At 45.8% G+C, this 25,737-nt stretch overlaps 7 protein-coding genes across 8 annotated transcripts; 2 read left to right on the top strand and 5 right to left on the bottom strand.

The window, feature by feature from the left end:
* The first annotated feature begins 513 nt into the window (after nt 1–513).
* Nucleotides 514–4,246, top strand: LOC108044452 (chymotrypsin-like protease CTRL-1). Its single transcript, XM_017123466.2, has 6 exons — nt 514–684; nt 1,107–1,481; nt 1,807–1,915; nt 1,992–2,176; nt 3,578–3,879; nt 4,062–4,246. Exons 1-6 carry the CDS (start codon nt 612–614, stop codon nt 4,173–4,175), a joined length of 1,158 nt encoding a protein of 385 aa, XP_016978955.1. The 5' UTR covers nt 514–611; the 3' UTR covers nt 4,176–4,246.
* Nucleotides 4,247–5,832: 1,586 nt separating this feature from the next.
* LOC108044459 lies at nt 5,833–10,921 on the bottom strand. Its single transcript, XM_017123475.2, has 2 exons — nt 10,558–10,921; nt 5,833–6,071 (listed from the first exon to the last, which is right to left on the bottom strand). The coding sequence occupies exon 1, from the start codon at nt 10,829–10,831 to the stop codon at nt 10,574–10,576; it is 258 nt and encodes an 85-aa protein (XP_016978964.1). The 5' UTR covers nt 10,832–10,921; the 3' UTR covers nt 5,833–6,071; nt 10,558–10,573.
* On the top strand, nt 5,892–10,557 carry LOC108044457 (insulin-like growth factor 1 receptor). Of its 2 annotated transcripts, none has more exons than XM_017123471.2 (7): nt 5,892–5,992; nt 6,668–7,534; nt 7,813–8,054; nt 8,145–8,273; nt 8,326–8,679; nt 8,741–9,044; nt 9,104–10,557. In XM_017123471.2, exons 2-7 carry the CDS (start codon nt 7,160–7,162, stop codon nt 10,529–10,531), a joined length of 2,832 nt encoding a protein of 943 aa, XP_016978960.2. In that variant the 5' UTR covers nt 5,892–5,992; nt 6,668–7,159; the 3' UTR covers nt 10,532–10,557. The 2 variants fall into 2 exon arrangements, with proteins under 2 accessions (XP_016978960.2, XP_016978961.2); XM_017123472.2 differs by lacking the exon at nt 5,892–5,992 and having other exon boundaries at nt 6,668–7,055; nt 7,145–7,534.
* A 127-nt stretch (nt 10,922–11,048) lies between the features above and the next one.
* LOC108044458 (tRNA-dihydrouridine(20a/20b) synthase [NAD(P)+]-like) lies at nt 11,049–12,423 on the bottom strand. Its single transcript, XM_017123473.1, has one exon. It carries the CDS (start codon nt 12,342–12,344, stop codon nt 11,154–11,156), a length of 1,191 nt encoding a protein of 396 aa, XP_016978962.1. The 5' UTR covers nt 12,345–12,423; the 3' UTR covers nt 11,049–11,153.
* A 334-nt stretch (nt 12,424–12,757) lies between these two features.
* On the bottom strand, nt 12,758–18,066 carry LOC108044451 (protein phosphatase PHLPP-like protein). The gene is made up of 5 exons (XM_017123465.2): nt 17,528–18,066; nt 17,264–17,417; nt 16,060–16,856; nt 15,058–15,684; nt 12,758–13,935 (listed from the first exon to the last, which is right to left on the bottom strand). Exons 1-5 carry the CDS (start codon nt 17,729–17,731, stop codon nt 12,847–12,849), a joined length of 2,871 nt encoding a protein of 956 aa, XP_016978954.1. The 5' UTR covers nt 17,732–18,066; the 3' UTR covers nt 12,758–12,846.
* Nucleotides 18,067–18,804: 738 nt separating this feature from the next.
* Nucleotides 18,805–23,545, bottom strand: LOC108044460 (trithorax group protein osa). Its single transcript, XM_017123476.2, has 3 exons — nt 21,985–23,545; nt 21,498–21,926; nt 18,805–21,234 (listed from the first exon to the last, which is right to left on the bottom strand). The coding sequence occupies exons 1-3, from the start codon at nt 22,702–22,704 to the stop codon at nt 19,978–19,980; spliced, it is 2,406 nt and encodes an 801-aa protein (XP_016978965.2). The 5' UTR covers nt 22,705–23,545; the 3' UTR covers nt 18,805–19,977.
* A 397-nt stretch (nt 23,546–23,942) lies between these two features.
* LOC108044462 (probable 26S proteasome non-ATPase regulatory subunit 3) lies at nt 23,943–25,709 on the bottom strand. Its single transcript, XM_017123478.2, has 2 exons — nt 25,415–25,709; nt 23,943–25,355 (listed from the first exon to the last, which is right to left on the bottom strand). The coding sequence occupies exons 1-2, from the start codon at nt 25,576–25,578 to the stop codon at nt 24,035–24,037; spliced, it is 1,485 nt and encodes a 494-aa protein (XP_016978967.1). The 5' UTR covers nt 25,579–25,709; the 3' UTR covers nt 23,943–24,034.
* Nucleotides 25,710–25,737: the final 28 nt, after the last annotated feature.

Genomic DNA, 25,737 nt, shown 5'->3' on the forward strand with positions numbered 1-25,737 from the left:
TTATCAGATATGTTCACCTAAGTTCCCTATGATAACAAAGTACAATGATAAAATTAAAATTTTGAATTTATATAATAAGTCTCTTAAATCATTTACCTCACTCGTAGGGCATTATAAAGTCGATTAAGTCTAAATCAACGGCCCCAAACTCACTTTTACCTAAATGACCAACCAGTGATGGCCAGAAACAAAAATAAACGTATAATGCAACTGCGGACGGATTCATGAGATCGCTTGCAATGGACAGACGGACGGATCCGCATATTCTGCTATCAAATTGCCATAGAAATGTGTATCTGCCCAGCAAATGGGTAAATTACAACCTGGAAATGGTCGCGAATCGAGACCAAACTGTCATAAAAATCAGTTAATAACCGCAGACCCCGCCAGACCAGTAGCAACGAAGTGGTATATAGAAGCGACTATGTGTGTGAAATACTTATCTGCTTATGTGGATACGTATATTTTCATTTTCATTTGGCCAGATCGTTTCGTTTAGTTGACAAAGTTTTGTTCACCTGCACGGTTCGAATTACCGGAAACCGAAAGTTCTGAGCCCAATACCAGTATAATATAAAGTGCGGAAAATTAATTTAGATTGCATTAAAACAATGCAAGCGTTTCCTATATTTTGCCTAGTTTTGCAACTTTTGGCAATCGTTCGAACGGAATCGGGGGAATTCGGTAGGATATAAGTGTTACAGTGATGTCTTTTCCGAAAAGATAAAATAAAATCAAGCTTATAAAAAACTCCGCACAATAAACCATAACTAAGAAAAAACGGTTTATTATATATTTTATGCTAAAGGATAATCAAGCTTATAAAAAACTGAGCACAATGAAAAATAACTTGAACTTGTATAATTTCAAATATTCTTACTCGAATATCCTTCAATTTTAGAAAATCAATTCAAATGGCTGTTAGAAACTTAATTTGGTGCGATTCTGACAGTACAATTTAAATAACAATGTGTTAATTTCAATAAAAGTTTTTTTTAACATAGTTTTTACATTTAAGAAAAAGTAATGATGGTATCAAAATTTTGAAAGAAAAACGCCATTGCGTGTTAATAAAAATCGACTTACAAATTGGGTACATTTTCTAGAGAAATTGTTGGTTCCCGTGACCTATGCAAAGCCGGAGCAGAAAAGTGCGATACGGAGCAATGAGACGGCAGGACATTCGGTGGCTGCCCGCTCCTACTACGACGTGGGCCAATCCACCGGACAGACAGGATGTTCCGTGGGCACGGAATGTACGCCTCTGCACGACTGCACTGCCCTGATTTACGAGGTGGCCCGGAGTTGCTACTACGGCGACAAGTCACTCTACTGCGGTGGAGCCAGCGATGAGCTGCCCTACGTCTGCTGTCCTAGCAGTCCGCTGGAGAAGAACCAGGTCTGCGGAAAATCCCTGGTTCAGGGACACTTCTACAAGGGACTGGGCTCCTATCCCTTTGTCGCACGCATCGGTTTCAAACGTAAGACTTTCCCTGATTCTTTATTTAATTTATATGGATTACAAATTATATTACGATACCTATTTCAAAGCGATTTTATAAGCCTTAAGAAAGGGATTTACAAAAATGATTACAAATGACCAAAATGAATAAATTTTAGATTATTAGTTACTTGGATACTTCAAAGTCTATTCAAGTTGAGTCAGAATTGTTCTCAATAGTATAAAATACATTATTTGTAACACAACAAAAAGTAAGCACTTCTCGAATTTGTGTTTTTAAATGTATCGAAATTGTTTTCCATATAATTACTGAAATCATTTGTATTATTTTTTGTATTTTTCAGACGTTAATACGGGTGCATTTGCCTATCCGTGCGCCGGGGCAGTTATCGCCAGGCGGGTCATCCTCACGGCGGCCCACTGTGCTTTGGCCAAGGCCGACGGACACCGACTGTAAGTGGGTCACTGGGTGTGGGTGCAGTGCATCGTAGCGGGCAATCAAACGACTTTCTCCCCCGGACTCTTGCAGGTCATCGGTGCGGGTGGGCGAGTACGACACGTCCAGCGATCCGGACTGCGCCAACACCGGATTCTGTGCCCCGCGCTCCGTCAACCACGCCATCAGCCATGTGATCGTGCATCCCGACTACAAACAGGGCCAGTACCACCACGACATTGCTCTGCTGGTTCTCAAAACGCCGCTAAACTATTCGGGTGAGTTCTGGGCGGGATGGGCGGTATGGGCGGCATGTGCACGCCAGTATATAAGGGTCCAATGGGTGGTTACGCTTGGCGGTGTGGCCGTTAATTAAAAATCGTTTTGTTCTGTCATCTTTTTCCATCCACTCCACTCGCTCCAAGTTCACAAATGTCAAATGTGCTCCCCTCCAGCCGGCTGCATGTCGCTAATTCGAGGCTGGGATCCCCACATGTCACTTAATTGGGCGGCGTCGGGCTTTGGTGCGTGTTTACTGTACCAGCTAATGAGTTGATCGCGACCTGGTCACTGGATCCGCTTTGATTTGTAGCTTTTGGCCTCAGTTCAATGGCTATGAACTTTGGAATACTGATCTGTCGTGAACAAATTCGTCAGGAAAAAAGTCACGACTTAAAGAAGCTACGATCTTTGGAATACTGATTGCTCATGGTTAAATTTCTCAGGTTGAACATTTTTCGCCATATAATATAGAGCCTCTTTTAGTACCAAACGGCATACTCATATTACGAGCACAACAAAAAAGCAAAACAACTTTTCTCCCCATTCAACATTTCAATCCATTGAGAACTTGACTTTTTTAAAGATACTCGCAAATTGTTAGTTCCCCAATCACAGATATCGAAATTAACTGCGGACGTGACTTTGATGGTGCCTTCATAAGACTGACTTGGGTCAGAAATTGAATTTTAAAGCGTAAAAGCATATTACAGGCCATATCACCTCTCACACATGGCATTAAATGAAATAAGGGTTATTACCAAGCACCGGACGACCGATCGCCGAACGGTGAGGCAATCGATTGGTTAATTTCAACTTGGCCAGTTCGTAAACAGCTCATTATTTGCGATCCCAAAGGGGGCGTGGCCCAGATGGCTGCCCGACTTGTTTGCGTTCATCCTTATTGCTTTATAATGCCCAATAAAATACCACGGCCCGAAATAAATCAAAGGGTCAGGCAAGGGCGTGCAAAGGGGGTTCCTTTTTTGTTACTTCGATTTGACTAGAAAATATTGGCAATTAAAAGACCACCTTTTGATGACATATCGTAAAACATATATAGTTTACAGGTTAATATTTAAAATGAATATACGGCAGTATTTGTAAATGATATTTAAAGGGCTGTTCTGGTCTTCACTTGAGAACATTTTTTTAATTTAATAGTATTTTAAAATATGTTAAAGAATCTGTAAGGTTAAAGAAAAGTGCCTTTTTTTCTGTTATAAAACAATGGAACTTAAGATCTTTTAACTTTGCAAAGTGATTACCAAAACCCCTTCACCAAATATTGGTAAGCCCTTTTCGGTCTGGCAACAATGTTGCAATTTAGGGCAGGTAGCGATCAGAAGTCGAACATAAGATTAATGGAGACCAACCCACTTCCCATCTCGCACCGTCAGTGGCCACACAACCGATCTGCCTGCAGAAGACACGCGCCAACCTGGTGGTGGGAAAGCGAGCCACCATCGCCGGCTGGGGCAAGATGTCCACGTCGAGTGTCCGGCAGCCGGAGATGTCGCACCTGGACGTGCCGCTGACCAGCTGGGATCTGTGTCTCCGCAACTACGGCTCTACGGGCGCCCTGGAGTCGCCGAACTCCATCGAGGGTCAATGGATGTGCGCCGGCGGAGAGGGCAAGGACGTCTGCCAGGGATTCGGTGGAGCGCCGCTATTCGTACAGGAGAACGGAATCTTCTCACAGGTAATATATATTCATTTATAATATACATATATAATATACTATTAACCACTATCAGATTTTGTCTCAAAGTTATAGAAATAGGATTAAACATAGCCCTTAGGAAATAGTCATTAAGGAAAAGTTACTGAAATAAAATTATTGTTTAATTATATCTTTTTTTTTAATATCTTTGCATTCCACAGATTGGCATTATGTCCTTCGGATCGGATAACTGCGGCGGACTACGCATTCCGAGTGTCTACACCTCCGTGGCCCACTTTTCCGAGTGGATTCACGACAACACGCCGCCGGAGTAGGCTGATTGTCTTTAGCTTAGCCACTAACCTTAACTCGATTTAAAAGATGCATTATATAAATAAATATTTAAATAAACCTTAGCAATTGACTTTTATTCAAATATAAAATACGATATTCCATTGTAAAGCGCTTTCCATTGATCTGTCATGTTGATCTGAGTGTACACGCACCCAATAACTTAATTGAATTAATTGAACTTTGACACGAACCACTCGCATGGGCTTGAAAAATATGAAATGATCTTTTATACAAATAAGATGACAGTAAAAAACAAAAACAAGTCGACCATCGGAGCCTTACTCTTTCAAACGATCTGTACATTTTACCTTTGAGAAAAGGTATTGTAATGGTTTATTGTAATAAAACTAAATAAAAGTACGCATATTTAATATTTTATTATAGTTTAGTATAGAAAATTTAAAAGCTCATAAGAAATTACATAGTTTAAAAATTGCTTAACGGAAATATATATTTTCAAATTAGAAAATATTAGAAATATGATTCAACAATGGGCAATAGCGTGTATTGCTCTAAATTACGTAGATGATTTAAGCTTTCATCTTGGATTCTAATGAAAGCAATTCAATGGACGGAAGTTGATGTCAATAAAATGGGAGATGAGCTTGCCACAAGCTAAAAACTGGCCCTGTTTGGTCCAATCAGTTCAGTTTGAAGGTCGATGAGACTACTGGATGGTTCAGCTGTAAAGGATAAAAGGCTTTTAAGCCCTCTCTTTAGGGGAGTAAGAACTTCAACTTAAAAAAAATTATTGACCAAATTTTCAAAGTGATCTTAAAATTTGCCAGATTATTTATAAACGCAAATTAGTTAATTTTTAGCCGTTTTTAACTTATTTCAAAATAATTTCTATTAAGCTGTAGGGATTGAGTATCAATTAAACATTGTTTAAAAAATAAAAACGAAATTTACCAAGCTCATTTCGATTTGATATCGAGCTGGTTTTTGTTTTGTGTGCATTCTATGCTCTCTAAAATTTCTCATTGCCGGCTCGTTAAACTTAATCGCCTCTGAGTCTGCATGGGAATTCTCCTGACTTGATTTCAAGTTTTCCATGTCCATGTGCGTGTGGAGAGACGAATCCGATGGCGATGTGGATGCCGGTACCGGTGCCATGTGGCTAATTGGAGTCAGCTGTTTTTGTGAGCCACTGGGATCAGCTGGTGGTTTGGCAGGAGCTGCAGACCCATAAAAATCAAATGGCTGCACTGAGAGAAACCCAAACGGGTAGTGTTTCACCCATTTATTGATAAATTGTGGTTGCGTAAGCAATGCAGCAGATGACAAATTAACTGGTTCACATTCCCGCAGAAATCAAACGATCGCCTAATCAATTTACAGTAGCAACGGGAATGGGGGCAGGCAGTGTATCTGTCGATCGGCGAGACTCCAGGGTCGGAGGCTGAAGGCAGAAAACACTAAATGGAAAATCAATTTGTTTGCTCTCCACAGACGGACGAGGTCCCCAGACGGCCAGTCGGCAATCGGTCGTCGCGAGGTGAACATCGTCGGCGCGCTCTCACATATTTCGAATCTGCACAGGGCGAAAACATTCTTTGAACATTGCCCAAACATTTTAATTGCATACCGCCGCCTGTGTGGTCAGCTGGAATCGCCCAATAATGAAATCTTGAAATATTCTTCTTTTTTAAATTCTTTCTTATATTAAACAGTCTGCCTGTTGGGCACTAATTAATTATAGTGCCCGATTAAATACACTTAATATACAGTAGTGAACTGCCACTGTCGATTCGAATTCCGCTTGTATCTTGCGAAAAGATTAAATAACCTAGACTGTGTAAATTCTTAAGTATATATTTGTTAAGCTTAGGTGCCTTATCCAGCGAGGTAGTGACCATCAAAGTGTTAAAAATCCGCTGAAATTAAAAAAAATATATAAACTTTTTAAAATTTGATATACTCATATAACATATACTATAAATACATAAATTCTAAAAAAGTAACAATTAAACCTAAAATAAACTGAAATAACTTATTTTTGAAAGACATATATAGCCAATATATAAAATATGTTGCTTTATTGCCTTACATAAATTTAACTTGACCGTTCGAGTTAAATCTGCATAAATATATAAGTCCCTAGAATTGGTTGTAAAATAAGAATGTAATACCTTTTAAGTGTTTTATCAAATTATTTATTGTTTGAACGCATTAAGCCCACATAAAATTGACCTTTTTGTAGTTTAAAAAAAAAGAATAAATTAATTTGTCGTTCAGTGTGTAAACTTAATGCCATTATATGCGTTTCGTTTCTAAAGATTTCATACATTCTTGTTTTATGACTTCACCGGAATCTTTTTTAAGTACTTATTTTTTGGCATGTTTGAATCGTTCAAACCGAAACATAAAGATTTTTCTTAGCTTTTGATCGAACTCGGCCGTGTCCATCTGGGTTTCGAAATCGGATATTTGCTAACAGATTATATAGCCCAATCATCGTTCTCTCTATCAGCAAGACGATCTGAATATATGGCAACTCCCGCGATATGAATATGTGCCAAAAGCGACGAAAACAGAAGCGCAGACGTTTGCCTATAAAAAACAAACAATAAACAAATACCTCCGAAGAAGAAATTGTTTTTAGCCTGCGTAATGTGCTTGTGTGATAAAGTATTTGTTTACGCTTAAGCTCTAAAGTAAAGCAAAATAATTAGCAAAAAATAAAACAAAAGGCAGCCCTTCGTGTGTGATTTTTCGCCCCCGATAGCGAAGAGAAGAGCTGAAAAAGCCGCGTGAAAAGCGCGCAAGTCATAAATATCGGGGCTAATCAGATGGCCGGAGATTCGTGGTGCTAATTAGGAGTGTTATAACCGTAAGCGGATCGGATCGAAGAAACATAGGTACATAGTACTGCGAAGCAACGCAATATGTTGCGGCAGAAGAAGCTAAAGAGGAAAAACGAAAATTAAAGTTCAGAACATTTTTCAAGTCCCAGTTTTGCAACATGCAGTCCAGCCACATGTTGCTGGGCGTTGGCCTCATGTTGCTAGCGCTATATGTCCCTTGTGCCGACTCAAAATTGGAGCACGAATGCACCAGCATCGACATACGTAACGAGTGCAAGAATATGCACTTGCTCGACAACTGCACCGTGGTCACCGGCTACGTAATGATCACCCTGATCCCCATTGAACAGCACTGCAACTTCTCGAACTACTCCTTCCCACTCCTCACCGAGATCACCGAGTTCATGATCTTCACCGAGGTGAGGGGCATGGCCAACATCACGGATATGTTCCCCAACCTAGCCGTCATCCGGGGGCGCCGACTGTTCCTCAACTACGCCCTCGGCGTGACTAGCATGTACGACCTTGAACAGGTGAGTGCCAAAGTCTAATTTTTATGGTTCTTTATGATCTTATAAATATTATAACTTAGGTATTTAAAAAAAAGTTTATATTCCTATTGCAACCATTAGTATTTAACAAATTTAAGAGTTTTGTATGTTAATTTTCCATTTCTTTTTCTATTGACATTTTTGAAAAAATTAAATAAAAGTAATTTAATTCTCAATCGTTCCAATAAAAATTGTTTTGTTAAAAAGATTCTGTATTTATATTAAAAAACCAATGTCTTTTTAAAACCAATGGCTTTCAGTTGGCCTTTCCCCAATTGGTGGCAATACAACGCGGTCAAGTCTACATCGGCAACTGTCCACAGCTCTGCAACATCGACCGGGTTAACTGGGATCTGCTGACCCTCAGCAGAGGCGATAACCACATTATAGCGGCTGGTAAAAACTGCAGCACACCCGTGTGCAAGGGATGCACTTCCTCCTACTGCTGGTCGAACATTTACTGCCAGCGATCCCTAAACGAAAATGTCGTTAACCCACAGGCGTAAGTGAAATGATAAACTGTTTTGGTTTTAATATTAGAATTAGAGTTAAATATACGAAATTCAACTAATCTTTTTCTCAATCTTCCTAGCAACATTAACACCTGCCATGAGGAATGTTTGGGAGGCTGCCATGGAGACTCCGGATCCGCTGCTGACTGCGCAGTCTGCCGAGGACTTAGCGATGCCGGCGTCTGCGTGAAGAGCTGTCCGAAGAACAAGTGAGTGGTAGCTACTTATATATTCTGCTCTACATATCGAACTATCTGTCAGGTACGCCCTGGAGCATTTCCAGCGGTGTTACACCAAGGATGAGTGTGTGACCAAGCATGGCTTCGTTATTTCGGAGTCGCAGTGCGTAGCCTTCTGTCCCAGTGGCTACAAGGCGGATAACACCTCCGAGTGTGTGCCCTGTGGCATCGAAGAGGCTTGTGTTAGTGTCTGTACTCCGGACCAGGCTGGGTATGTTTTCAGCATATACAGCTTGGCCGATGCCGAGAAGTTACGCGGCTGCCAGATCTTTAACGGGAGCATGGTTATTACCATTCGCAACAAGGTAAACGAGACGCAGCTGGCCCAGAGCTTCCAAAGTATGCGCGAGATTCGAGGCTATCTCAAAATCTATCGGTGGGCATCAATTCCGTTGGTTTTCTCCTGCCAAATCAAGGAACTTCTATTTTTTTCGCAGCTCCTCCCAGCTAAAAAGCTTGGATTTTCTCAGCACTCTGGAGCGTGTTCACGGTGATCCTCTAGAGACTCGTCACTACTCCTTTGTACTCTACGACAACAAGCAGCTGGCCGGACTTTGGAAGCCCTCCCCACAACTGGAGTTTATGGAGGGCGGCATGTTCATGCATCGCAACAACAAGCTATGTAACCGACGGATGCGCGAGTTCCAGAACACTGCCTCCCACGACAGGTCCCTGGACTCACTGCAAACCAACGACCAGGAGGTTCAGTGCAGTCCCTTAAAAATGCTGCTGTTTGTGCAGGTAAAGTAGTTGTTTTGTAAGACATTTTGAATCTTCAAAACTATGAGTTTAATTTTCAGAAACGAACCCATCGGACGGTAAAGCTAAGCTGGCTAAAACACCAGACCAGCCAGAGGCTCGAACTAATTCACCGACCATTGCAGCCGGGGAAACTGTATCACGAGGAGAGTGACCTGGAGGCACCGGTATGTACACGAATCAACTGGAAGCGCCGGCTGCTTTTTCCCGATGATTTGATCGAGAATGGCACCCACTATCTATTCGAGTTGGATGATCTTGAACCGAGTACGCGATACGCCTGCCTGCTACGAACTTTTGGCGATGAATTGGCTCAGGAGGCGCGTAGCGAACTGACCTACGTGCAGACAGAGCAGGATATTCCTAAGCCACCAGTGCTGGAGCTGGTCAAGAAAACAGATAGTTCGCTAAGCATGCGAATGGCCGGTCGCGATCACGACAGCTTCGTGCTTACCGTCTTCGAACTGCCCGACGATCGGGCGTACATAGATCAGCGGAACTACTGCCGCCAGCCGTCGTATATGTGGCAGGCCATAAGCGGCGCCGAGTGGCTGTCTTTCGAGGACTACGACGACTGCTGTGCGGGGAAGGCAGAGCAATTGGACGACTCCCGCTTCATAGCGAACATGCGGGAGCAGTACCGCTGCAGTCTGGATGATCGCAAACAGTGCCGACGATTGGTGCTGGCGGAGGCTTCTCTACCGCAGCTCCGTCTGGCGGGAAACACCACAGAGTACGAGCTCAAATCACTGCATCGCTTTAGACTATATGCCCTCCAGCTGCAGGCCTGTAACCAACTCGGCTGCAGCAGCCACACAACGCTCTACGGTCGCACAAACTACACAATGGGCGCTGACCTTCTCTCCCAGCTGAATGCCTGTCACATTCCGGAGACGCAAAAGTACATCCTGCGCTTCGAAGAGCCCCAGAAACCGAACGGTATGGTGACCAACTATGTGATCCACTACCGCAACAACTTCAACCAGACCCACGCCGGCTGTGTCACGAGGCAGGAGCACAAGAGTGCCGGCTATGTGTATGTCAAGCAGCTAAATATCACCTTCAACGAGTGCGCTGTGCAGGTTCATTCCCTGGCCGGGGATGTGATGACGCCCTACATCCCAATCAAACTCTGCAGCGATGAGGAACAACGATTGTTGGCCCACAACCGGGAGGCCAAGGAAGTGTCCCCAGAAATGTCAGAGGTGCCAGCCACAACGACGCATGCCCACGGCATTAGCATATTCCTGGTTTGCTTCCTTTCTGGGTGCACTGCGTCACTTGTTTGGGTTCTCTACAAGCGACGCTGCTGGAGGCAGTTGCCCGGCCTCCGGCGCTATGTGCCCGTGAGGGAGCAGTGGCTACGGGACCGACAGCAGACCGAGGATCGCGAAATCCTGGTCGACGGCTTCGAGACGGTTCGTTTCCAAAACAATAACGACAGCCAGCCGAACGATTATACCATGTAAACGATAATATATGTATATGAACTTACCATGTGGGCCTTGATCCTAGTTGGCGGATGTGCTGGGCTTGATTGTGGGCTCCGACTTGGCGGCCTCCTCGTCCGGTTCGTTGCCGCTGGCCAGGAGAACCGCCGGGACGCTACTGGAGGTCACCGGCGGCAGCACTTCGCTGTCGGACGGGGGCGTGGGCGTCCGAGGAGTCAGCAGCTGCTGGCGGCTTCTCAGGCGCTCCATCTTGGCCTGCTCGTACTCCTTGAGATCGGACAGCTTCAGCTGGATGGTCTGCAGTTCGCGGCGTCGCATTTTCTCGGCTGTTTTCGTTTTTCGGGTATTTTCGAATGTATACACCAGCTGGGCTAGAGATGGTAGCTAGTGACCGCGGAACTATCGATAAAATATACCGACCGGTTTTCAAAAATATACTTTTTAATATTTTTTTGTAATTTTCGATCATATCACAACATTATATTTCCGCTTTTTAATTTTAATAATTATTATTATGTTGACAAAAATATGTAACTGTCGCGAGATTATTGCTAATATATTTATTTTTTGTAATATTAATCATTGTTTAATTTGTACAACCTTTTTACCTACAAAGCTAAGGATACATTAATACAACAATTCACTCCTCGTCACCAAAAAGTCCGCCCAGTTCCAGATCTTCTCCGCCAGTGCCGGTCAGCTGGTGCGCCCTGAACTCCGTAAAGAACTTGCCATCGCTCTTCGCACTCCAGGCCTGCTCATCCGACTCGGCGGCAATGTGCCGGGCGTGCTTGGGCGGTGTGAAGTGGGTGTACGTGCAATCCGTATAGTCAGCCGGGGTTGGGTCATCATTATCGTATTGCAGGTTGTAGTGCTCCTTGAGGAAATCCACCACCTGCCCTTTGCTTCCCAAGCTGTTGAACTGGACGCGCAGATCTCGCTGAATTTGGGCGCTCCACATAAAGGTCAGGTGGTGGTGGAAGCACTGGAACAGCAGGTTATCCCCGGCAGCTGACGCTATGTCTAACCACTGTTGCACACATTCCAGCGGCGTGTTCCTACCGTCCGGATAAGCGCTATTAAAGAGTGCCGGATTGGCAAGCAGTCCGCGTGCAGCCATCACACCAGCTGCTCCCGTCTTCTCATGCAAATCGCAGGCATCCCTGTAGGTCTCCACATTGCCATTGACTATCAGGGGGATTTGCAGGGACTGACGCACTTCTGACATGCCTGGGATATTGAGCGTGTCCTTTGAGTGCTTCTGTGCTGGAGTCCGTCCGTGGAGAGTGAGGAAGGTGACGCCGGCATGCTCCAACTGGCGGGCCAGATCAATGGTTCGCTGCAAGGAATCCTCGCCGCCCAAAAGGCGCATCTTCACCGAGACACTAAAGTCGGCGGGCAAGGTGCGTCTCACCTGCTGCACCACCTGTCGCACTAGCTCCGGCTGGCGCAGCATACCGCATCCATAGCCCTTGGCCATTGCCCAGCTCTGTGGACAGCCGCAGTTCAGATCGATGCCGTCTACATAAGGATAGATGAGCTGTGCGGAGGTCACAAATTCTGCTGGATCCTTGGCAGCAAACTGGGCGATAACCGGCTGGTCATCCGCACCCGTGGAGAACTCATTCTGACGCGCCTTCTCGCTGTTGTTGATCGAGTCGGATATCATCATGGGCGTGAAGGCGAGTTGTACTCCATTGAGCCGGACAAGTCGTCGGAACTCCAGCTTGCTGTAGCGCACCATTGGAGCTGAAATGCGTAGGAAGTCCGGTTGCGCCTCCGCGAAGAGCGCGGCGATGTCGTGGTGCGGCCTTTGTTGTGGCAGGTGCATCGTTAATTAGTGTAAAATAAACATAAACAATTACTAAACGTGGAGGAGATATAACTCTGCCGGGAAAATTGCCAATCGGCATTTCACACGCAAGAGTCTATCGATAATGCGGCAATCGATTGTTTATAGTGGTTTTCTTGAACGCTTATAACGGTTTTTTTGGTATGATATTTAAAACATGGGGAAATTTACTTCATAATAAACAATAAAAATATATATTTAAAAAAGCTATGAAATTTAATTACTATTGAAATACAGAATCTTAAATATTGATAATTCAATAGTTTTTAAATAAAATAGATGAATAAATGTATGAATAATAAACATAATTGGTTTATAAGTATGTGTATTTTATATAATCAAAAGAGTTTCAAACAAATTTGACTTTGAAAAACAGTGCGTAGTTCCAAGGCTCTGACAGCTGCCTAACAACACAATAAAATCTATTTTAAATAATACATTTGAACTTCTAGTAGATCTTCTGGCGAAAGTTATCCTAAGGCTAGAGTTCCGTGGTGGCCACTCCCCAGTATTTTCGCATGCGACTCTCATGCTCGTTGAGCTCATCGTCGTCCTGCTCCTCCTCGTCCAGGATGTTCCTCTCCCGCTCCTGGGTCACGGCAAAGTCATACTCGAAGTTGTAGGGCATCAGTCGCTGAAGGGATCCAAAGTAGGCGGAATTGGGTCCTCCGGCGCGTTTCACGTTGCCTCCGGAAGTCTTGCGCGGCTTGGCATCAAACAGATTGTAGCCGTAGCTCTGAGCCTGCTGGAAGGAGAGGGCACTGCCAAAATGTCCAGGAACCGGCTGTTTCACCGGATGATATGATCCCAGGGGCACGGAGTTCGGTGTGGAGCAGCTCAGTGGCTGGGGCAACTGCGGGGTGCTGCTCGAGATGAACTTATTGGTGACACTGCGCATTAGATTCGATGTGAAGTCATTGCGATCCGGTACGGCAGATGCTGCCATGATAGCATTCGGCACGGTCCTCTGCTTCGTGAAGGACTTGGAAATTGTGTTCAGCTCCTTGTCGAAGAGTAACTGGGTGTTCTGCTCCAACATGTACTCCCAGCATTTGAACTGCTCCTCGGACAGCACCGACTCGGTTTCGTCCAGCATCTCCAGCTGTTGCTCCTCCTGCAGAACGCGGGCATGGGCCAGTACGAATTCATCGTCCTTGCTGTCCTTGGCCAGCAGATCCCGATCGCTCTGGCCACTCGGCGAGGATCGTCCTGCCAGCGGCTCCTGCTCGATGGCCCGGTGGCGACATGCATTACTCCGGTCGCAGCAGGTCCGCTTGCAAACGGACCCACTGGACGAAGGCAAGGAGATCGGCTGAGGCTTCTTGCGCACACTCTGCTTCAGTTCCCGGATGAGGTGGTCCACATCGGTGCCCAGATGCCGGAAACGCACCACAATCACACTGAGATTTTCCACCGCCGCAAAACTCTGGGCAATGTCCACCAGTCGCTTTGCCGCCAACACGGCATTCTCCTCTTTGCGAATCTCTCGGGCAGCGCGATCTATGTCCATCACGGACCAGAGCTGGGCATTGCCCACCACCAGGTACTCGTCATCGTTGCTAAGGGTCAGCTGGAACATCGAGAAAGAAATATGATATTGAAATATTATTAATAACAAGAAAGGAATAAAACTTCGGCAGGAAGTTATGGGCTTTGAAGTTCAGTTTTTTGGACACTTTTCCATTTATCGAAAATTTTGAAAGCATTATAAAAATGACGAAAAACGACCCAAAATTACAAACAAAACTGAAAATGCAGTTTTATAGAGAATTAACCCACAATCATTTAGAAGTATGCCACTTTGAAATCGGATGTCTGCAAGAAAAGTTATGGGCTTAAAGGTGCAGTTTTTGGACACATTTCCACAAAGCCATTTTTCGAAAATTTGGAAAGGGCATTATAGAAATGACGAAAAACCGACCAAAAATTACAAACCAAACTGTAAATGCAGTTTTTTAGAGAATTTACCCACGATCATTTAGAAGTATGCCACTTTGAAATCGGATGTCTGCAAGAAAAGTTATGGGCTTAGAAGTGCAGTTTTTGAACACATTTCCACAAAGCCATTTTTCGAAAATTTGGAAAGGGGTTAGCATTATAGAAATGACGAAAAAACGACCAAAAATTACAAACCAAACTGTAAATGCAGTTTTTTAGAGAATTTACCCACAATCATTTAGAAGTATCTCACTTTGAAATCGGATGTCTGCAAGAAAAGTTATGGGCTTAAAGGTGCAGTTTTTGGACACATTTCCACAAACCCATTTTTCAAAAATTTGGAAAGGGGTTAGCATTATAAAAATGACGAAAAACCGACCAAAACTTACAAACCAAACTGAAAATGCAGTTTTTTAGAGAATTAACCCACAATCATTTAGAAGTGTGTCACTTTGAAATCGGATGTCTGCAAGAAAAGTTATGGGCTTAGAAGTGCAGTTTTTGGAAAGGGCTTAGCATTATGAAAATGACGGAAAATCGATCAAAAATTACAAACAAAGTTTTGAACAAAGGTTTTTAGAGAATTAAGCTACACGTTTTTAAAGGTATACCACTTTGAAATTGCCCATATGTTTTTAGAGAATTAAACCGCAAGTTTTTTACAGCTGGCAGTCTTTTTAACTTGAAGATCCCAGGTATTGGTTAAGGAAGTCTTATTTTGTGAGTAATTAGTAATGGTTATCTAAAAACCTACCTCAAGAACCTGTGGATCTGGCATTACCATGGAATGGCTCTTATCGCTGGGGGTGGTCTCCATTTCGGTCAGACGGAGTTGGGAAGTGCGTCGTATCAAATAGGCGTCCAGGCGTCCTGTGCTGGCCATGCGCAAGACATAGCGCTTACTTTTCAGCGGTCTCACCTTCGATGGAGCTCGTGTCCTGGTGAGATGGAACAAGGCGGCACTGCGGACACTGCCACACTGCTGCTGCGCCGCCAGCAGGGTGAACTTCATGTAATCCCTGACCGCCGAATCCTTGACCAACTGCTCCTGCCTCATCAGCTCGGGCACTAGATGAGCCATCTCCTGGGCCGCCCGACCATGCCCCTCCATCGCCTCGAACATCCCGTAGAGGGCTTCGTCGGACCCGCCGTAGTTGGCCGCCCGGAGTTGGCAGACCGAAAGCTTGCGGCAATCTCCAGAGCCCGGAGTCTCCGCAAAACCCATCGTCCAGGGTCCACTCGTCTTGTTCTGACCCCGTTGGGCATTCACCTGCCGGAGTGTGGCTGTGGGCAGGGCTGCTCTGTTGTTGCCGGACACATCGATCAGACTCCAGTGGCGCTGGCTCTGGGTCTGGCACACCTTGAACTGCTGCTCGTCCACCTGGAGAAGAATTCAAGTCGTCGTTAATATCCTTAGAGATTGCAATATTAAAAGGCTTTAAAATCATGTCGCCAATTCGTATACTTAGTTTAGCAATTGTCCAAATTGTATAATAAATTAGATCATGGATGTATACAAAAGGAAATAATCATATTTTAATAATAAACTCACAAAAGAAAATTAAGAAAAGAATAATCCGATTTTTGTTGGTCAATGTAGTCTTTTTTAAAATACAATTTTTTAAATTATTTTGATTTAAAAAACATTAAAATTGTAATGTACATTGGTTTTTAAAATGGAATTTTGATATACTCAAAACGATAAAGTATATATTTTCAAATATGAACAGAAGGTATAGGTATAATATTTTCTCACCTGCAATTGCAAGTTCCCCGAAAGGTCCAGGTACTTGAGGTTTCGCGAGGGAACCAGTGCCAGCAGATTGACCCGATCCAGATGATTGTGCGAGAGATCCAAAACCTTGAGCATGCCCAGCTTGGCCAGTTGCGGGGTGCAGAGGAGCAGGTTGTTGCAGCAGCGGAGCACCCTCAGCCGGCCCAGAGTGGCCACCTCCTCGGGCAGTTGTTGCAGCATGTTCCCAGACATAACCAGGATCTCCAGTTCCGGCCAGTTGCGGACACAGGCGGCGGGCAGAACACCAATGCGATTGTAGGCCAAATGCAGGAACCTCAATTTGGCGGCATTGTGCAAAGGCTCGAAGATACTGTCGTTCAGTTGATTCCCCGCCAGCGATAGATTCACCAGAGCAGCATGATTATTCTGCTCGTAGCGCGGCAAGGTGGCCAACTTGTTGCAGGAGACATTCAGCGTTTCCAGTCGGGTATGGGTCACGGCAAAGAAGTTATCGGGAAGACTCGGCAGCTCATTGCTCTGCAACTGGAGACTCCGGATGCTGCCAAACGCCTCCGGCAACATGTCCAGCTGCTTCAGGTCGTTGTATGCCAGGTTCAGGGATGCCAACTGACTGATCCTGTAATTTCGCAGCAGTCCCGTCACATTGCTAAGGCGATTGTGCGAGGCCTCCAGGGCTGACAATGATGCACATGCTCCGATCCAGTTGGGCAGCTCGCTGAAGTTGTTGTGCGAGATATCGATGCACTGCAGCTTCAGCGGAACCGGATGCGTGTTCGTTGTGGATATGTTGAGCAGGTCTGGGGGTATAAAATATATTATTATTTCGATCTTGAGCAAATTACAAGTTAATAAAATTATAACACAAACACAAGTATTTTTTTATTATTGAGAAAGCGTTACAAAACTCGATATCATAAACAAGAAAATAAATTGTGTTTAGACACAAAAATAAATTTATAATATTTCTACTATATTCCAATCTTTAAATGAGTATATGGCGGTTTCCATTAAACAAGAGTGGTACAAAATGGTAGTAAGCAAAAAAAAAACTTTTCTGCAAAGGAAATTATATTTATGCAAATTAAATTCAATAGTGTGGCTTATGATTTCCAGTATTTTAGCAATTTCAGACCACTTAAAACAACGGGAAGTATAAATATATCTTTTGGTGCTAAGCACACTCTATTAAAAGAAGCTCACTTACAATTATGGTCGGCGGTAAGTGTCTGCAGATTGGTGGCATTGATGATCAGTTCCATCAGCTTGTTCCGGCTGCACTTTAGCGTCTCCAGTTGGGCCAGGGAGCTGAGATCCAAGACCTCCATCTCGTTTTCGCATACCTCCAGCTGGGTCAAGTACTGCGGGCGAAAAGAGAAAACGGCGAATGGGGGAAAAGTTATCCACCGGATACGAAATACCGGATACCGGATGCCGGATACCGACAACCGGAATGGATGAGTCAACTCACGTTGTAGTTGCCAATCAAAATGCTTCCCCCTAGCTGGCTGCCCTTCAGGCTGAGCTTTTGGGGGGATGTCTGGCCACCAGTGGAGGCCTCCTCCACCTCCTTCCCCGCCAGCTCGACGGGCACTGGATGCGGTCCACTGTGGCTGGCATTAACTTTCAGCTTCGATTTGTATGGATCCGCTGGCTTCCTCGTGGCTTTGAGCATTGTTTCGGCCGTCTCGGGGGTTTCTTGTTTTTTTTCGAGCTCTTGGTAAGACTACAACTTCGCTATGCATCAACGAGCACCCACCGACTGAAGATCGCTTCGGATTTCATATGTTTTCGTGGAGCAATACACTGCACTGCACTTTTATTTTCAAAAACTCGACCTTTGCCAGATTACTCATGGAAAAACTTAATGTTTCTAACTATTGCATTTTGTACAGGGATTTCTCTGGATGTGGCAACAAAAACCTGTCTTGATTTCGGTAATATTTCTACATTTTACTGTAGGATCCACACCCGATAAATGCGACCGCTCAACTGAAGACAAACACAACAACTACGGCTATGACTCTGGGCCGTTACAGAAAGACGGACACGCTTGAGGGCTCCTCGGTCTTTCGGTTTCTGGTCGTATTGCCCAAATCCGAGTTGCGTTCAAGGCATGGAAGTACAGTGAAACACTTGCCGATGGGACACATACAAAGCTTATAAATTAAAAAAGGTATATTAAAGTAAACCGGTTGAATGAAGTCATCTAGCAATTGAATATTTGTTAAGGGTAATAAAATATTAAAATATGGGATAACAAGTTTTTTAACATTATTACCAACTACATTTCTTTGTGGTTTAGTCATTGTTTTGCTTTAACTTCAGATGTATATATTTGTTTTAAGAACAGTAGTCTACTACTGCATCACAAATTCCATTGAAGTAAGCAAGTCCATCTAGGCTCAATTTAAAAATAATAATATAAAACTAGTTTAAAGTTATGTTAAAATATATATGATCGTTCTCTTCAGTAGCAGCCACTGTATAGCAGCCGTATAAAGCAGAGAAGACTTGGCAATTTAACGAGGGTGCATTTCAGCAATCCATGTTAAGAGCACCAGCGGATCTCTTTTCCTTTGCTGCATATTGCCACCTGCTAAAAGTTATTAAAGTAAAAGATGGACTGAAAAGGTATTAAATATGAGCGTAAGAAATAAAGACAGTTGGCTTTTTAGCTTTGTGTTTTTACACGAATTTTAGAAACAATTTGTTTTTATTATTTCAATGAAATATAATAATTGTTTGTCATGCCTACGCATTAGCAGCAAACTCAGAAAAGTGTGTATTTCATGTAAATCATTTGCTTCTCTTCACATTATCTTGCAGTTCTTCTGCTGACTTTACAAAATTTTAACAACGTCTATACATAAGAAACTAAGGGCAGGCAATTGTATTTTGTGGTCAACCGTGGGCGGGTTTTGGCGTGACCTTAACGGTTATTTTCTATAACTTGGCCAGTTCATACATATACAGTTGCCCACACGATCGGGGGTCAAGTTGTGAGTACATAAAATAATAATTAGACAGAGTGCTTAGCAATAATGTACGCCCTATCCACATAAGAGTGTATCATATACGATTGTTTGCTTTAAAATAATATTAATATATATATATATATAAATGTATATAAGTATGTAGGTATTCGTATAAAGTACAAAAAAACATTGCTAAAATACATGTTTAAACAAAGGAGCAGCAAATAAATAGATGAAGGAGTAACTAGAGTAGGGTGGTGAAAAATCAGGTTTAATTGGAGTAAGAAGTTGGATAACTATGCACATTGTGCTGCTACGCTCGTTTGTTTATACACATAATCAATTTTTATATATTTGCTAGGTATTCCGTATGCTACGTGTGTTCTGTTTTCCTAGGTTACTTCATCTCTTCGATACGTTTACGGTTTGGGTATGCCTGCCGTGGTCGCGTAGTGGCTTACGTAATGGTTCTTTAGCTTAATTCGAACGCGGCATTTGTAACATCTGCCCGTGTGAGTGAGTGTACGGAACGCGGATTAGGATAATTACTTATTGCTGTTGTACATTCAACTTAACATTATAAATATTAAGAGTGGCATATGACTAAAATTCGTTATCGACTATGTGTGTGGGTCTGGGGTGTGGGGGAGTGGGTGTGTGGAGGTGTGTTTTGTGTGGCAGGACAGGGCGCATCTAAATCAATCTTATTTACGGATAAGGTTTGTCAAGACTTAGGCAGCCGCCTGCCGATCTTCAAATCGAATTAACGCGAATTGAGAGGCTTACCGAACTAAGAGACGTGGCAAAGGCGAGAAATTTGATTTCCGCACTACACAATCATAATAAATGGTAATTCGTATAAGTAGGTAAGGATTATGCATAATCATTAATATAGCAGTAATTATATTTCCATATATGTATGTGAATATATGGACCCTCCGTATTATTTCCCCGTACTGGTCACCGTCCCCGCAGTCGTCGCCGAACTGATCTGCATACCACCCACATCCTTGTGGTGATCGCCCGTGGCGTTCGCATCCATGCTCGTCTCCGAGTAGTCCAGCTTGTAGCTGGCGCTCCGCGTCACATCCTCCATTGACGCTTCCTGGCACTCCCGTCCACTGTGTGTCTGCGATCCGCAGTTGTAGCAGGAGATAACCTTCTGCCCGATCCCGCCACCGCCCGCTCCCGTTATAGGGCAGACGGTAAGCGCGCTGTAGGGCGTCGTGCTTGGAACCTGTTGCTGTTGCGGCGTGGGCACCGTCTGCACGGTCACCGCGTTCGTGCTGACCACGGGCGCCGTGCTCTGCATCTGGGGAGGCGTGACCGCCGTGGGAGTGCCGCCCGCTGTCATCGGCAGGAAGGCCAGGCTCGTGTGGAAGGCCGGGTAGATGAGCTCTCCGTTGTGCGGCGGAACCATCGGATAGCGGAAGCCACCGCGGACCGTCTGCGGCGGCGGCGCACTGTGCGCCTGGAATATCGCCGGCTGGGGCGGCGGGGGTCCTCGCTGGTGATATGGATAGCTCGTGTTGTAGGCTGTGGGCGGCGGTTGTTGCGGCTGCAGGAGCACTGTTGTCGTCGGCGTGCTCACCGGCGATTGGCTGATGAGCAGCGTTTGCTGCTGCTGCTGTTGTAGGCTGCCGCTGCTAATAGTCTGCGCATCGCTGACGATGCTCGGCGTTCCCGTCGTGTAGACTTGCTGGTAGCTTTTATCCATCCCATTGCGTCCATTTAGCCTCTGCTGCAAGTTAAGCTGCTGCTGTTGCTTGTAGCTGAGGTGATGCTGCTTTGGCTGATAGTTGCCCAGGCCGGTGGGCAACACCGTGGTAATCATGCCCATGCCCGCATCCACCGTAGTGTGCAGTGGCAGTGAGAGGTGCGTCGGCGTTGGCGTTTCCGAGGGCGACAGGTCGCCACAAGATCCATTCGAGCTGCCCGATTCACTTCCGGTGGTGGCTGCACTTTTGTTGGAGTTCATGCCCATCATCGAACCGCTGCCATCGTCGTTCATGTTCATACTTTGCATCATAACGTTCATGTTGTAGTTGGGGTTCTGAAAATGCTGCTGTTGCTGCTGGTGCTGTGGTATGAATGTGTTTGCCTTAACTCGATGATGGTGTCCTGGACGCGGGAAACCATTGCGGATGAGACTGTGCAGACTTGTTCCACTAGAATTGCTGCTTCCGCCTTCGTTGATACTCTGTAATTAGCAGATAATTTTTTTTTAGTAATGTTTGGGTTTAAAACTATAGATAACAAGCCGCAAATAAAAGTTAAATTACTAAATATTTCAACTGAAAAAATATTACAATGCATTGTGGTTAATACATGCAACAGCTACAGACTTTTTAAATTTTCTGTCTATTCTTATTCACTTCCGAAGGAAACTAATTACGCAGTCAATTTTTCATCAGAAAGGCTATAAGTCATTTAGTTCTAGTTATTTAGCGGTCCCATAATTACATCGTGCTGCTGCTCGCCGCCAATCGAGGTGGGCGGGGGCGTTGTCTCCGCCGAAGGACGTCGCGCATTCTTCTGCCCCGCCAGTCGCTGCGACATGTTCCTAATCGGCTGCTGATGCGGCTGCATTGGAACGGTTATGAGGGACCGTTCCCGCTGGGGACTCGTGGTCCGGCTGCTAGAGGGCGAGGACTGCTGGCTCAGCATTGGCGAGCTGGCCGGTGGCACTTGATGGTCCAGACTCTGCGGCTGCTGCTGCTGCAGAGCGGGCTGTTGGTGGGGCGGTTGTGGGACGAAGTGGCGCATCGTCCACCCAGTGTTCTGGTGACTGAGGATGGCACTAGTGTCCGCTGGAATGGTGATGTTTGGCTGCATCAGATGCGGCATGCCATCGACACTGATTTGGTGCGTTCCATCAGAGCCGGGTATTAGCTGGAATATTTAGGAATGACTTAATCAGCGCCATTTAGGATAATGCTTTAAGACCCACCTTGGAAAAGTGCTGGGGAAAGATCATGGGGATGTTGCCCTGCGGCGTCTGTACCATCTGCACGACCTGTGGATGCTGCGGGTGTGGTGGCGGCTGCTGTGGCCCTTGCATCTGGTGGATCACATGTGGTGGCTGCTGCTGGAGGATTAGGTCATGTGGGGACGGCGGGAGCGGATGATGGGGTGCTGGCGTCTGCGACTGTGCCTGCATCTGCGGCACAAACCGCTCGGCCACCAACTTGTTCTCCTTGATCTTGGCCAGAATGCCGAAGATCTTCTTCTGCTCCTCCATGGAGAACACAGGATGGATGGCCGCCATCGTGTAAACTAACAGCAGCTCCAACAGCGTGTCCTGGTCATTAATACAGCCAAAGTCGCATTCGCCCCAGCATTCCAGCGTGCGATAGATCTCACTGACGCAGTTCCGGTTGCAGGCACGGATCAAAGCCAGATACAGAGCCATCTTGCGCCGGATCTTCCGGTCGGTGGGGTCACCCTTCTGGCAATTGACCATGTCGGCGGCCAGCTCGTGCGGATTGTTCGCCCGCAGTTCCATGCCGCGCAACGTCTCGGAGTCACACCGACCCTGTTCCTCCAGCAACGTGCCCAGGAAGCGCAGCTCGAACGGCAGGCAGGCGGTGAGCAGGGCGTACATCGTTTCGATCCGATTGTAGCTCTCGAGTTTCTCAAACCACAGCAGCACGTCCTGTTTGCAAATCATCTCCACGTTTATCCCAGTCCTTTCACCTACCGATCCCGAATCCCTGCAAGCGGCGGCTGCACTGCATCAATGGCCACACGCTAGTGTGCCCGTTCGCCCGTTGGCCCGTCGCTCCCGTCCCGTTGCTCTGTGTGTGTGTGTATGTGCGCGCGTTTGTGTGGGTGCTCTAGTTACGTGTGGTGGGTGCAAAAGGCGTCCAGAATCTCGTTAGGTGGCAGCAGCTGCTGCTGCATCACAGCCGGAATTGGCCAAAGCTGGCTGGGATCCGTTCCTGGACAGTGGAAAGTGGACACCGGCCCAGCTACCCGGGGCACAGCTAATTGGCTTTTCGCTGGCGTTTTTCGCCACTAATCTGCTCACAAAGGCCGAGCTGATCGGCTGCTGCCCACAACTACAACTAGTGGCGTATATTTTGCGCGTTAGTGGGGTAGGGGGTGCGCGGGCGGCGGGCAGCAGGGGGCTGCACCACATTGGCCAGGCACTCGCTGCTTCGCAAAACACTCGCTGCTATTCTCGATGGGCCGCTGTTATTCGGGGGAGACTACTCGCCGCTGCCAAAAATTCTGCAATTTCCGCGATATTCCTTGCAACGCGCGCGCTTTCTTTTGTCCGGCGACAATTAATGCTACGTCAGCGTGGGCGTCTCGCGGATTTGGGCATTTAATGCGTGCACGCACTATATTTGGTTTGCATTGTGTGCACTTTTTGTCAAAATCAAATTTTCTATTTCCCTTCCACTTTGGCTCGGTGTGACCGTGGCTGCTGTTTGTGTTGTTTGCGCCAGTGTGACCGTGGATACCGGTTGCCATAAAACCGTCCATATGGCAATAGCCGATTTTTAAAACTGAATTTTTTTAAATAGTTTTTTGTTTGCTCAAGTGAATAAAATAGTTTGACTGGGTACTAAAAAGCCCTCTTATAAAATAGGGTTGGTGTACAGGAAGGAGCTAAAATTTGAGTGCCGCTGTTGCCAGACAATTTCGAAATCACGCGCCAGGGCTACCAGACTTGTATACTTATTAAAATTTTTAATTGATCTAAAAATATTTTTTTTGTACTATTAAATTTGTAAGAATGTTAATACAAAAATAAAAGAAAGGAAAAAAAACGAAACTAGGTCCTGTTTTCCCGTCCTTACGGTAAATAAAACATATATGTACGTAGATCTATGGTAAAAACCATTGATCTTGGGACAAATTAAATCAATATAATATGATAATAGATTAGTAATCCCTTAGTACTTTAGATTTTTTTAACTTATTTAATTGCGGATTATGTTTCTATGAAAAATTAATGCAAGTACAAATTGAATTGCAGCAGCAGCTGCCGCTTAGAAACCGTCCTCATCGTCCTCGGCCATCTCCTTGGCCAGTTCAAGGTCCTGCTGCTCCCGTTCACGCCGCTCCTCGGCGCTTTCCAAATCCTTGCCGTATGACTTTGGGGGATAGCGCATGGCTTTGACGCTCTGGTTGTGCAGGTTCAGGCAGAACGAGATGCGCTCGTGGAAGGCCAGCTGCGGCTCCCGGGTACTGTAGATGTCGGTGCTCTCCTTGCTTCGCATGTAGTTCTGGGCCGGGTCCAGCGTAGCCTCGATCACTCCATCCCGTATAGCCTTCGACACGATGAACTCGGCATCCTCGGCAGAGTCGAGCATAAGTCGCTTGGAAATGTCCTGTGGCGAGATGCGCGAGTAAGAAAGTCCAATGGAACGGATCGCTGTCTTGATCACGTTGTGGCGCAGCCGAATGATCAGCGTGAACGTGTGGTCCAGCTGGAATTTGGGACCGAACTGCGAGACCACGTCGCCGAACCTTTTCAGGTTGCCCAGACGCACGGCCTGCGTGAGCTGGAAGTAGGCGCCCAGTGATTGGCGCAGACCGGCCTGCCGAAACACCACGCGCTCCGGGATGTTGCCCAGCAGCAGCTCGACTACGATGATCAGCTTTTGTACCGTCTGGCGGAAACCGATAGCCGCGTGCTGCGGTGATTTGCGCAGCGCCTGGACCAGATGCTTATGTGCATCACTGTACTCCAGTTTGGCGGCCTTGATGCGACCCAAATAGTATAGGAAGCGGGCCCACTCATTGTTGCTGGCCGATTCCGGATAGACGGACTTCTTCACCAGCTTGTCGGCCTGATCGTACAAAGCATAGTGCAAATAGTTGCGCAGCAGACAGTTGATCAGCACCGCCTGGCCCTCGAAGTCGTTCCGCAGCGTGGCGGTGCGCAGGCGGGCGTGCAGAAAAGCGCGGATGCCCTCCAGAGAGTTTTTAAGCTCCGCCACGCGCGAAAAGTAGAAGTAGGATTTGGCTCCAATCAGGTCCAGTGTGCGGCGGTTCTGGATGGAAATCTTGGCCATCAAGGCGTCGGCGCAGGTTCCGGCGCGCTTCAAATCGTTGGCGTCGATCAACTTAACCAGCAAAAGTAGATAGAAGTATGCATCCACCTCGGCAATCGGAGCCTTGCTGGCTACTTGCTTCTTCGGCACATCGGGCAGTTCGGTGGCGTCCTTTTCCACTGCAGGCATTAGGGCCACGGCGGCTTCCCGATCCGCACCAGCTGGATAGATGCTTTGAGACAGATTCCGAAAGACGACACCGTTAAGCTTACGGCGGGTGCTGGGCAAATTGCGAAGGACGCGCAGGATGAAGCTGTCGGCGAAATTAAAACCATGAGCACAAGTAAAGATTGGGAGGCTCTACCCACTTACCGCGACTCCTTGGAGGCCACCCCCTTCTCGATCTGACGTATCTGCTCACGAATCTCCTGAACCGCGGCCACATCTTGGTTCTTTTTCTCATCAGCCAGGGTCTCGGCCGTGGGATCCACCTCCATCTCCACGTCCTGGGCACCGATGTCCGTTGCGTTGGTCATTTTGTAGAACTCTCAATTTGCAAATGTCACAATTATGGCCGACTTTTCTTTTGTTTTTTCTCCAATTCCAAATCAAAAATGCCTAGTAATGTTGCTTCCTCTTCTTCGTTTTCGGCTGCTTGACAGACAGTGTTGGAAAATGTGGTTAACAGCGCTGTT

The sequence above is a fragment of the Drosophila rhopaloa genome, unplaced genomic scaffold, assembly GCF_018152115.1.
Source record: "Drosophila rhopaloa isolate 14029-0021.01 unplaced genomic scaffold, ASM1815211v1 contig_2, whole genome shotgun sequence".
NCBI classification, from domain to species: Eukaryota; Metazoa; Arthropoda; class Insecta; order Diptera; family Drosophilidae; genus Drosophila; species Drosophila rhopaloa.